At 41.7% G+C, this 13036-nt stretch overlaps 1 protein-coding gene across 3 annotated transcripts in view; it reads left to right on the top strand.

Moving 5' to 3' along the window:
* adcy5 (adenylate cyclase 5) overlaps positions 1–13036 on the top strand; it is a 111531-nt gene that overhangs the window by 64688 nt on the left and 33807 nt on the right. For all 3 annotated transcript variants that reach the window (XM_075479986.1, XM_075479987.1, XM_075479985.1), the window contains exon 4: positions 8588–8699. In XM_075479986.1, coding sequence (XP_075336101.1) covers positions 8588–8699 — 112 coding nt within the window. The remainder of the gene's footprint in view (positions 1–8587; positions 8700–13036) is intronic.

Genomic DNA, 13036 nt, shown 5'->3' with positions numbered 1-13036 from the left:
AAAACCTCTGTATGAAGGTTTGGAGCAACACCTCATCTGATCTCTTAAAATCTCTTAAAATTGTCTTGAAGGTTTTTCAAAGTTCTTTGGACATTGGCTGCTTTTTCATTCATTTTCAATCCAATCTTTGCACCTGACCATTTTCAGAAGAATGTGTTTTTTCGTTTGTTAAACTACTTAAGACTAGAGCTGCAACGATTCGTCGACGTTGTCGACAAAAATCGATAACAGAAATTGTCGACAATGAAGTCCATTGTTGACTACTGTCGCCAGACGTGTTTTTCCAACAGAGTGAGACATCTCACTTAATTACAATCTCTGCCGAGAGTCGCACGGTACATGCACGATAACGTACACAGAAATGGCGGCGTCCAACACATTAGCTACGCGTACCAAAACATCTAAAGTTTGGGAGCATTTTAGCCTGGATACGGCGAATAAAAAGATTACTTGCAAGGTTTGCAAAGCAGCACCTCGGTGATGCACGAAGATTAAAAGAGAAAGCACGTCGGGCAGTCGAACGAAACGGAGTCTGACTCGCCTCGGTAAGATTCAAGTAACATTCAAGTCAATACGTTTTGTTTTTGATGTACATTTTATAAGCGTTTTTTCGCTTTAAAAGAGAGCTTTAACGTTATGCCTGACAAACGTATTTTACTATTTTACTTGATTGTAATTAATTATTTATTTTTTATAAAACACATTTGCCTGTGTTTGGAGAGGTGTATTTATTTATGGATTTATACTGACCGAGCACTGTGCCTAATTGGTTTTAGATGGGACATTTTTATTTACTTTTTGTATGAATCAGCAGCAAATTTGAATAAAAGGTGCATTTTTCATTGAAGTACCCATCTTTCTTGTGTTTATTATCATTTGCCACATAATTAAAGCAACTTCATGCTAAATTTAAGAAAAAATGAATAATTATCCGATTAGTCGACTAATCGTTTCAATAGTCGGTGACTAGTCGACTACTAAAATAGTCGTTAGTTGCAGCCCTACTTAACACTGACCTACGAATCATTCAAGCATACAAGCATAAAACAAAGGTAACCAAATATATGTCCATGTCTGTTGTGCAAAAACAAACAAATAACAGACAAACTGGTAAAGAACCGATTTTAAACTTTATCTTTTGGCACTTTATCACAAAGTGATTCCCAAAGAGATTCTTGGCATGGTTTAAAACCCAGCAAAGACCTGACACAGGAGCTGAGAGATGCATCTGGACCTTCAGCTGATCCATCTGCTGTTGGCCCAAGCCTCATCAGAAATGGGCTCCACGGAAGGGGGGCTGTCAGGAAGCCGTTCTTAAGGAAGGGAAATAAAAAAGGCACCAAACTCAAGTGATGAACCATTGTTGCATCTACATATTACAGACAACTTGGTAAATAACCAGTTTTAAACTGTATCTTTAGGCACTTTGTCACAAAGACCATCATTTGTTCCCATTTTTTTAGTTTAAAATACCAAAGATGACACAGTTTGACAGGCATAAAATAGTATTTTTCACCAAAAAGCCTCATCAGAAATGGGCTCCATGGAAGGGTGGCTGTCAAGAAGCCGTTCTTAAGGAAGGGAAATAAAAAAGGCACCAAACTCAAGTGATGAACCATTGTTGCATCTACATATTACAGACAACTTGGTAAATAACCAGTTTTAAACTGTATCTTTAGGCACTTTGTCACAAAGACCATCATTTGTTCCCATTTTTTTAGTTTAAAATACCAAAGATGACACAGTTTGACAGGCATAAAATAGTATTTTTCACCAAAAAGCCTCATCAGAAATGGGCTCCATGGAAGGGTGGCTGTCAAGAAGCCTGGAGAACTATTCCTGAAGACTCCTTAAAGAAAGGACAGAAAGCTCGTCTGAAAGGGTTCAGGCTTAGTTGGAGAATAAAGGAGCTCAGAGCAGATATTCACTTTCAAGCTCCTTAGAATTGTACAAACTGGTTCTGCCTTATGTTTGTTCCAGTAAATTGCTGCATCCCTCTCCCCAGAGATACTCCCCAGCTCCTCCTGGGGGAACCCCAAGTATTTCCCAGGTCAGATGGGATACATAATCAGTGAGTTCTGGGTCCCATTTGGACGCGCCTGAGAAACCTCCAAAGAGAGGCAGCGAGGATGCATCCTAATCAGATGCCCGAACCACGTCGCTGACTCCTTTCTATGTGGAGGTGCGGCTCTACTCCGAGCTCCCCTCCGGTTGGTGGAGCTCCTCCCCCTATCTAGAAGGAGAAACTTTATCTCCTCCATCTGAGGCAGAGACTCATCCCTGACCCAGACTTTTTACGGTTGCAAACTATGGCCTTTCATCACAGCCGCTTCCGACTCGGCTGTGAACTGCTCGAGTGCACGCTGAAGGTCACGGCTTTAAGAAGCCAACAGAACCGCATCATCTGCAAAAAAGCAGCGATGCAACCCTGAGATTACCAGACACCCTCCCTCCTTTTCCCGCCATCCCTCGAGATCCTGTGAAAAACGGCTACTCGATAAATCAGGCTAGTCTAAATTCAAACATCTTAAGACCTTAAGAGGGGAAAGATATGAGGTCATTTCAAGTTTACTTGGCCAATAAGAAGCCAATCTCGGGCGAGTGACTGTCAAAGCTTTTAGGAGAAACACACAAAGATAGCTCTTGCCTCCTGATATTGACTAAAGGCCTCAGTATGCTTATCCGTCAATCCGTCTCCGTAGTCCGTCCTTTCGAAATTCTCCGTCGGGATGTCGGATACACAAGGCAGTTCACCTCCCGATCAGTAGGCGTCGCTACGTTGAACGACCCAATCTAGCGACGTCTGTCGTGAAAGTCGTTGATTGATTGTTCACCTTCCGGCTCCGTTCCGCTCCTCACAGTGAACGATGGCGACCGAGAGAGAAAGACTGTTGTTGGAGTTGGAGCTTGTTGATTTTGAAATGCAAATAATTTTGACCAAATGTTGACCGGCCACACAGTAAACTCTTTCAAAAATGGCGGTGTTGTTGTTCTGAGAGGAAGGAGCTAAACTGGAAAAGTGATTCCGGAAATGATGTTGTTAGCCGACCAATCACAACCCTTGCGATCTCCGCGAGTCTCCGTCTCCTTGACGGATAGATAGATAGGAATGTTGGCCGACGCACGCAAGCGACGCACGTAGGCGACCATAAATCAGCCTTTAAGTTCAACACGTGTTTTATGCTATGACCAAAATTGGTGACCAGAGAATAAACACGCCTGTTGAAATCAGAAAAAGTTCAGAGCAAGATGTGACCTTTTGTGGTGTTTTGCAGAAAATCTTTAGCCATTGAGGAAAAGCTTTCGCACAGGTTTTTACCTCAGAGCGTACATCCCTCACAGCTTAGGTTCGGGTTATTACTGCCTCTACCAGCCTGGCCCCCTTTTGTCCTTCTTGCTGAGAGAAATGATTCATCCCGGTGAGATCATCAGGCCTGCTGTTGTGCCACTGTCGGGAGAGTAATGAAAAAAAGCCTCTGCTGTATCAGTTTACCTTGTTCCCAGCTAACTTTTCACAAGCGCACCATCACTCCAAATGTAACACACGCACACACATGAACACACTCTGGGTTTGCTCAGACCTCATTAGTACAAATGCTGTATCAGGTACTTTAAAACACTGGATTACAGGTGTTGTATTACATTTACACATGATTGCACAAAGCAGCTTCAATCACAATCTCACACCATTTTACCTCCATCAGCTCCCAGGTACAGCTTGACCCCGAGGCATTAAACCCATCACCTGTGCCTCTCTAAATTCCTGCCAAGCAATTTTCTGTATTGAAACACTTTGTATTAATTACCTGTATTTTCTGAAATGAAGACGGAGGCTTTTATTCTCTTACATTTCTGAGGCTACCAGGTCTTTATTTCTAATTCTCATACTTTCTTTTCAACACTAAGGCAAACCTGATATTTTAAAAAGCTGCGAAAAAGAGAGAGATGACTCATTCGACTTATTTCCATCGACTGTCGATGTGAATAAACAAGGCTGCATACATTTGTCAGAGGTTGGCGGTATATTCTGCATTATTAGTGGTTGTAAATCCACAGAAGAGGCCGTCTTAACCAGGAAAAAACAACTTCTTCTGTTGGAAATACTTTAATTCTTGTGAATATTTGGGATATTATAGCTTATTTGGGAAGATGCCCGTCAGTTCCAGGAGTTTATAATTTGTTGGCTCAGACCAGAATCAGCTGGTGACTCATTTTAATCCTTGCCAGATCAGACCCAAGTTGCTTCTGTTCCCTAAAGTCTTCTTCGTAGCATTGGCTGAAACAACCTCATGTAAAAACAACAGTTTCCATTTACCTGATAAGGAAAGGTGAATTATTCTAAATGCAAATAAAAAAAAGCCTATTAAAAAGTCTATCTTGGTCTTTATTTTGGATGCTGTGCACATAAACTCTTGTTTTCAGGCGATCCCACTAATTCCTGTCGGAACCCTGCTGCCTAATCTAAGACAGATGTGCGAAACTCCACTTTTACTTCTTTCTTTTTTGCCCTCCACCTTGTGGATTTGAACAGTTTAACAAACTGATCGCTACATTTTGAGAAACACACGAGAGAACACGTTACAGTCGGATGCAAACCGGAAAATTCATCAGACAGAACAGCCTCCTCACTTACTCCTCTCCTTACCATATGCATATTCCACTGAATTGTATGGGAAAACTGCTAAATTTGTCTTTGCCCTCGCTGCTCTGAGGTTTTCATCCATCTGGAAAGAAATGCATTCCTCTAAGGGTACAGAACAAACATGCATATGTGGGAACGAGGCGGTGACGTACTACGCACACTTTCCACACCAAATATGAATTAAAATCTCCTCAGATTTTCTTTTTCTATGGATTTAGTTCTTAGCAGGCCTTTGATTTTTAAACTTGTGCATGTGTAGAACAGTGGGGTCACATGGCACTGAAAGGATCGGATAATTGGCTAAATTACAATAAGACTGAGTTGAGCAAGGGTAATTATTAGGGCTGGGCGAGTTGACTCGTTATCGCGTTAACTTGTTAATTATTTTATCGCGCATTAACGCAGGTTTTATTATTGTAATTCTGTTGAATGCATCACATTCACACAGTTGCAGCAAACACCACGAAGCATGGAGTAATAAAATAAAGATAAACTAGCAGCTAACATCACTGCTACAGGTGCTCCTCGGTTTTTGTGTGAAGCTCATGGAGCTAACCGGCGCTACTTCCTGTTTTACTTGTTTCAACATAAAAGCACGTATTTCAAAATAAATTTGAAAAAAAACTCCTGCATTTACTGCCAAGTTGAATTGTCTTCTCAGCGTAGTAGTTCTAGTCTAAAATATCACTTAAAGGCAAAACACACAACTGATAGCAGCAAGTCATTCAAGGAAACAGACAGTGGAGCGAGGCTTCTACATAAAAACTACAGAAAGATGCTGATGTTAAAAGTGTGTTTGCACAACAAATGTTATGGCACTTTCATTCATATGGCAGCACATTTAAAATAAAACTAAATGCTAAAGGCTATACACTACTTTTGGATTCATTTTTGGATTTTGCGTACAAATGCGATTAATCGTGATTAATCAGGGAAATCATGGGATTAATTAGATTAAATATTTTAATCGTTGCCCAGCCCAAGTAATCAGTGGCGTGCACAGACATTTTGGGGGGCAAGTGCTCAGGGGGGGAAAAAGGGCACTTTTACACGCACATGTTGAATGAAATTAAAGTGTATTGCTATAAAGCAGCATCCTCCTTGGTGCCATGTCTTTAAAGATGTTGATGACCTCGCTGTGTCTTTTTCAATGGCAAGCAAGAGAAGGTCAGAGAGCCTTTCTTCACCACACAGGCTTCTTAGTTTACTTTTGATGATTGTCAGCTTGGAAAATTATCTTTCAACTGAAGCCGTCGTCACTGGTAATGTTGCATATATTTGGATCATTTTGACAAAGGCAGGAAAGATCAGCTGGCCATTGTTTTCTTTCAGTATTTCAGTAGCTGCTCCTCATCTTTTCCATAGAACTCACAGAGAATGTGCACAGCTTCCGTGGCTTCTGTGCTTGGTGTGCCTACCCAGTTAGCATGTACAGTTAAGGGCTGGAATGACTCAATGATTCTTGATCTAGGGCTTCCAGTGTTCTCCCCTTTGAATCTCCTGTTCATCTCCTCAGTCATAATATCCAGGAAGGTGAAATATACGCTACTCCTGAAATATGCCTCCACTGCAGGTTTAATTTGACTTTCAACCGAGTTATCTTATTCCGATCCAATTTTTTGTCAGATAAAGGTGTCTACATGAATTTAATAACTCAATCTCATTGTAATTTAGCCAATAATCCGATTCTTTCAGTGCCATGTAACCCCACTGAGTGTGATAAATGCTTAACCAAGAACAACAAAATGTTTAACAGAGGGAGGTTATTTAATTAGATTGAATTGATAAAACCGTTGGGTCACCACCTTAACCCGGTGGAGGGGTTTGAGTCACCTGGATAATCCTGGTCTTCTCCACACACAGTGTGGCCTCTGGAATGACACTTCTGACCAGGGGGCTGGGAGTTGCCCAATGGGAGACATGTCTGGCACATGTGGAGATACGAGATGCTTACAAATCTCCAGCTGAGCCCCTCGGTGTTGGAGCTCGTCCCCGTGAGCGAACGGGTCGCCTCGCTGCGTTTGAAAGTTAGAAGAGGGAAGGCTCTGACTGTGTCTTTTGTTTCTGCACCAAGCAGCATCTCAGATTAAAGCGGCTTCTTTGGAGGGGGTGCCTCCTCTGGGAGTCCTTTATTCTGTTCTTCTGCATCAGAAGAAGTCAGCTGAGGTGTTTTGGGCAACTGATTATAATGCCCCCTGGTTTCCAAGGCAGATCCAGAACTCGATTGAGGGATTTTATATTATGGCTCGGGATCCCCCAGGAGGAGCTACAGAGTGTGAATGTCAGGGTTTCCCTCCTGAACCTGTTGCCTCTGCGACCCAACCTCAGATAAATTCTCACCTTACCTTCATACTGCCAAGCATGCATCTCTCTCTCTCTCTTTTAAAACGGTTTAAGTTTTTAAGGCTTTTCTAAGAGTCTAAATCTCTGACTTGATCTCTGTGTTTTCTCCTTTGGTTTTCATTCGCTTTTTCCCCTTATTTGTTCAATCTCACCAGAAACTCAAGGACCACCCAACGCTAAACTTACTTCGGATCATTAACTGACTTGGCTGTAACAAAATGTCAAAATGCCATACAACTAAGATTACACATAGCCCACGCAAAAACCAGCAGAATGTGAGATTTTTTTTTAAAAAGTTTTTGAAAACAAGAATTTATCAAATCAAATCAAATTTATTTGTAGCACATTTCATGTACAAAACAGTTCAAAGTGCTTTATGTAAAATAAAAGCATTCCAGTAGGGAGTGTAAGAAGCATTAAAAATACATAAAAGAATATAAAGAGAGTTAGTCTACGCAGCAAATTGGGGGGAAAAAGCTTTATATTATGGATGAGCTACAGATGTTTAATGCTCTTTTTGGGAAGTCCAGTTAAAAGAGCATTACAGTGATGGAGTCTACTGGAGATGAATGCATGGATGAGTTTCTCCTGGTCTGTTTGGGAGAGGAAACTTTTAACTCTGTTGATGTTTAGCGCGTGTGATGCCTTACAGTCTGAGAAGCTGTGTGCATAACTACTCATATCCAGGTGTGCAGTCAGCTCGGATCAAGCTTCAAATCCCATAGTGTTCGGGTTCTGAATGCTAACAATGGATCATTTTATGTTTGTGGTATGATTCCAAGTTAAAAGTGCAACAGAAAAGCAGTCAGATGTCCAAAGATCCGACAAACGGCAGCATAGCAAGGCATGTCCCCGTCAGAATAAACCGAAGAGCACACCAAGCTTGCTGAGTGACCTGATGTGGAACTGCTCTCCATCCCTCACCGACACCTGCTTATCTTTATCAGAGTCACGGTTGGCATTTGGTTGGAGGTGCGGTACACACTGAGCAGGTTGCCAGTCCTTCACAGGGCTGAAACGTGGGAACGGACAACTGTTCGCACTCACATTCACACTCCTGGGCAACGTGGAGTTGCCTGTTAACGTATGCACTCACTGAACCGTGGAGAGGACATCCAGACTCAGAGGGCTTTAGGCTAACAGAATAGCTTCTGAGATCAGATAAATCACAGCAAAAAAATGTGACTTTGTAAAAGTTTAGTCTAAAGAATGTTGATCTGGCCTCAGGTGGTGCAGCAGACTGATTACCTGACATTGGCTATTTGTTCCGACCAACATAATTGATTTAATTCACATGTGGAAAGCCAGCGAGTGGCTGTTAAACCATGGTTCTCTTAACAGAACAGATATATTGAATAGACTTGAATCAAGAATCTTGATTGCAGCGTTATTTGTAAATTCATTGCTCAGAGAAACAGCTGATGATGTCATGTGAGCCCACTCAGTGTCTCTTTGCAGCCCTCCCAAGCAAAAGATGGCTGGTTGGGATAAGAACTGCATCAGAGAGAGAATTCAGAACGCTTCGCGGGGGGAAAAGAAGATAAATCTCCTCAAAAGAGAGTTAAATTCTGGCTCTTTTTGCTTTTTTTTGTGTTCCTGCAGCATCCTGTTTGCAGACATCGAGGGTTTCACCAGCCTGGCGTCGCAGTGCACAGCACAGGAGTTGGTGATGACTCTCAATGAGCTTTTCGCCCGATTTGACAAGCTGGCAGCGGTAAGAATGCATTCACACGTGTTTACATGTACGTTATTCCTTTGCTTTCAGAGCTGTTACAAATACTCTTTCATTAACTGTCCAAACTCGCTTTATCCTGCTCAGTGTTGCAGGGCTTGAACCTATCCCAGCTACCATCAGTCAAGAGGCAGGGTGCACCCTGGAGGGGTCACCAGTCCAGTTATAATGAATTCACTGCAAATGTAAAGATTGCTCATACGATAACAAAGCAACAACTATTGGAGCATGAACTATTGGCTTGTTCAGACACCGTTCTGTGTTGCACTCTTCTCCGGTTATACTCTCATGTAACATAAGCTTGATTCCATTTGGTCTTTCCTGAAGAACTTGCTGAGCATTGGTGACTCACTTCACTCACACTGAGACTCTCTGAACAAACTGGTCAGGATAATGGACGAAGTGAAAGGCTGTGAGAACTTAGGCTACGGCTACACGGAAACGTTTTTCACTGTAACCGATATTTTTTCTTATCGTTTGGCTGTCGCGGCCACACGGAGCCGGCGTTCCCACTACCCCAAAACGATAGTTTTGGAGAACGGGTTCCAGAGTGGGAAGATCTGAGAATGGCGTCGTTTCGTTTCCATTGTTACAGCCAAAATGGATTCGTTTACATCTGCGTCACAGCCACATAACCAACGCCAGTGACGTATACACATACGTCAGTGACCAGAACAAAAAGCGGCTTCCATTCAAAATCCGGAAGAAGAAGACAACACAACAAGGACAGACAGAGATCATCATGGACCCCACAACATTGATAGTAGCTTGTTGTTGTCGTTTGAGCTTCACATGAGCTTCGCGCTGGTAGAAGTAGGGGCGTACACGCATGCGCATTGCTTCTTCTATTGTTCTGGTGTAACCGGTGGGGGTGGCTTACAGCGCACATAGAGGTGTGGCGTGTGTACTGCATCGTTTTCAGCGTTTTCATCGTTTCCATCTTTCCTGTGTGGTCGCAATAATTTTTGTACCCGTTTTTAAAAAAAAACTTGTTTCGTTTCCGTGTAGCCGTAGCCTAACTGCTCACAAGTCCCTTGTTTTTACTGGGGTTGGGTTTGGACTCATTGAAGCTTAGGAGCAGAGGTGGGTAGAGTAGCCAAAAATTGTACTCAAGTAAAAGTAAAAAGTAGTCATCCAAATAATTACTTGAGTAAGAGTAAAAAAGTGCTCGGTGAAAAAACTACTCAAGTACTGAGTAACTGTTGAGTAACGTCTGATTTATTTGTTAACACAAGCATTCAATCAGACAGACAAAAATACTAAATAATCATCTTTAGGCAAATTAGAGTTCATCCAATTGATAAAATAAATTAATTAATTAATTACAAAATAGCTTGAATTAAAATAATCCAGATAAATTCAAGTTCTTCAATAAAAAATAAAAGAGACTTAGGAAATGTTTAAAACATATGTAACCTAAAAAACAAACATTCACCTATCCATGGAAAAAAAAAACGAGTTTAGGAAACTTACCGCTACATGTTTCCTCAAGTTAGATGTTGAGTTTCTGCTGAAATGTGCGTTTGTTTTGGTTGACACAGAAGACACATAATGTAGCTGCTGTTTCTCACTCTTTGTAAGGTAAACATGCTTTCAGTATGAGGCCTCGTCTGCGTCTTCATTTCCCACCGTTGATTCTGACATTTTTCATCTGTTTCTTTGTTTGTTTGCTATGACTGTAAACTGTAAAGCTAACCCGTCCCGCCGCTGAGATTGAGTATGGTCACGTGACCAGACTGCACGGCTGCGTCTGATTGGTGGAACACAGTCAGGTGGTAGAGCCTTTGGCGGAAGTCTCTCTCTCTGTCAGAATAAAACATTAAAATGAGGCGTACGCGGGGGGATAAAAATAATGAGGCGTAGAATACCAAAGAGGTAAGAAGAAAAGTAACCAGCTCATTGTAGCCTAATGTAGCGGAGTAAGAGGACAGTTTCTGCTGCACACATCTACTCAAGTTAAAGTAAAAAGGATAGTGATTTAAAGTGGCTCTATTAGCAATAGTTGGAATGGGTACAGCGCCACCTATCATACCGGGGTATGACACGCTTTGTGCCTCTGATTCCATTCATTCACCACCATATATCCAAGGATAATTACCCTTGCTCAAATAAGAAGCATAACCCAACTATAGCTATAATCAAATTAAACTCACCATGTAGACCCACTGACTGGCTTCACGTCCATTAAATACTTTACTTTGTAAAACTGCTGTTGGTCTATAAAGCTTTAGATCTCAGATCTTTTGGTACGTCGTGAACCTTCAGGATCAGGTCTGCTTTCTGCCCTCAGAGTTAGAACTAAACATGAAGAAGCTGCTTTCAGTTTTTATCGACCACATCTGTGGCACAAACTCTGCAGGTTTGACTCAACTCCTGTTACTTTTAAATCAAATCTAAGACTCTTCTGATTTAATTGAATTGAGGGCTCTGATTGATAACTTTCGGTTAGTTTTTTAATGCTTTTATGTCCTATGAAAAGCACCCTGTTGAGTTGTTCTACATGAATAAATCAGCCTCGATGTTTCTCAATGTACAAACACCTGTGCAGAGACTTCCTGTATTTAAACAGCAGCTCTGAAACATCTTCTTCATATCAGCCATTAGTGGCCCGGCAGCCCGGCAGCCGTTTATGACCCACTTTTAATATCCGAGCCACAGCTTCTTAAAGCAGCACATTCATGAATATTGATACCCGGAATCGTCATTGTTGGTCGAGCTGACGCTCGACGTATGTCATTTGTTTATGAAAGGTGAAATGATGTGCTGTTGATCAATATTTATGAGTGAAAACGGGCATAATGGCGTTATAAACCAGAAACGTTGCAGCTGACGCTCTTATGTCCACGCCAGATGTACCTTCTGGCTGTGTGCACACGTGCGCGCGCACTCACTTATTCGCTCTCTGCACACTGGGTCTTTTTGTATTTAGAGCCATGTGCTGGAGAGATACTCAGGTGGCTGTCATGAGACGCTGTATTCTCCTGAGCCCTTTGGATCCACACACACACATATTCGCTCTCTGCTCTCTTTGCACACTGGGTCTTTTTGTATTTTTGAGCCATGTGCTAGAAAGATGCTCAGGTGGCTGTCATGAGACGCTGTATTCTCCTGAGCCATTTTGGATCCACACACACACATGCACAGACCATATTATGGTCATCTCACACTGCTGAGAGATCTTTGATGTTTGATGCTAATGATTCAAATCTACACGGAGACTCCAGCAACATATGCTCCTTTCAATCACTTCCACTGGAATCTTTCGATGTAGAGCAGTGATACTCACTATTTTTTTCACAAGAGCCACATTGGCAGAGCCAAAATCAAGGGAAGAGCCACTTTTACGAAAACATACTAAGTTTACTTTTGCAAATATGCATTTCTAAATATAAAACATCCCACAAAAAAAGAAACAACACAGCCAATACATTTTCAATTCAGACCACATTTGCCTTAATACTGGGATGAGCTGAAGCTGGCGTGCATGTCCTTGACTTTCTTCATGTTGTATTTGTAGTTTGTTGTTGTAATCATAGTGAAACATTCAGGATGAGCATGGTTTCTGTGCTGGTTTTTGCCATTTTTAAATTAAAAACCGATCCATTGTGCCTGCATCTCGTGCTGGCTAAAGGAGCTAGCGTGCTCTGCGGTCAAGTGTGAGGTGGTTTAAGCGGGCTGCGTTGCCAGGTTTAACAGTTCCCCCTTTAGGAAACACCATTAAGCCTTAATTAATACTTAATAAAAATACTTAATACTACAAAAACGCAAACTTAATAAAAATACTTAATACTGTGCAGTATTCGCTGTGTGTGATTTGAAAAAATGTATTGTTATTGTTACCATATTGTTATAAGCTACTATGCGAGTGCGAGCCGCCAATTAAAGCTTGAGGAGCCGCACAATGAGTATCTCTGCTGTAGATAACCAAGAGAATGAGCTTCTGTAACAGCTGGTAGAGAGCACTGCAGAGCCGAGGGGGGGAACCGCAGCGATGAGTAATAACCCTGAGTGAGTTTGTCACGATACGCAGCACCTTTAACGTGTTTAATCTTTGACGGTGTCCTTTGATCTATTGTTCATATAGAAATACAGACACTGGGGCAGCTTTAAGGCCTTTGCTGCTCAGTCTGAGAAAGAAGGCCAAATGCTCAAATGTCAAATTTATTTCTAGAATAGATTTAAAAACAAAAGGTGCCGTTGAATTAAAAGGGCAAACCATAAAACGCATTAAAACCAATGAAAATTTATGAATAAAAGAAAGCAAAGAGAGCAGTTTTAATGTAAAAAGGTGTAAAGAAAACCCAAAGATAAGCTGCTTT

This window comes from Odontesthes bonariensis, chromosome 12 (genome assembly GCF_027942865.1).
Source record: "Odontesthes bonariensis isolate fOdoBon6 chromosome 12, fOdoBon6.hap1, whole genome shotgun sequence".
Lineage (NCBI taxonomy): Eukaryota > Metazoa > Chordata > Actinopteri > Atheriniformes > Atherinopsidae > Odontesthes > Odontesthes bonariensis.
The sequence above is the reverse complement of the archived record's forward strand: the minus strand, read 5'-3'. Positions and strand labels throughout refer to the sequence as shown.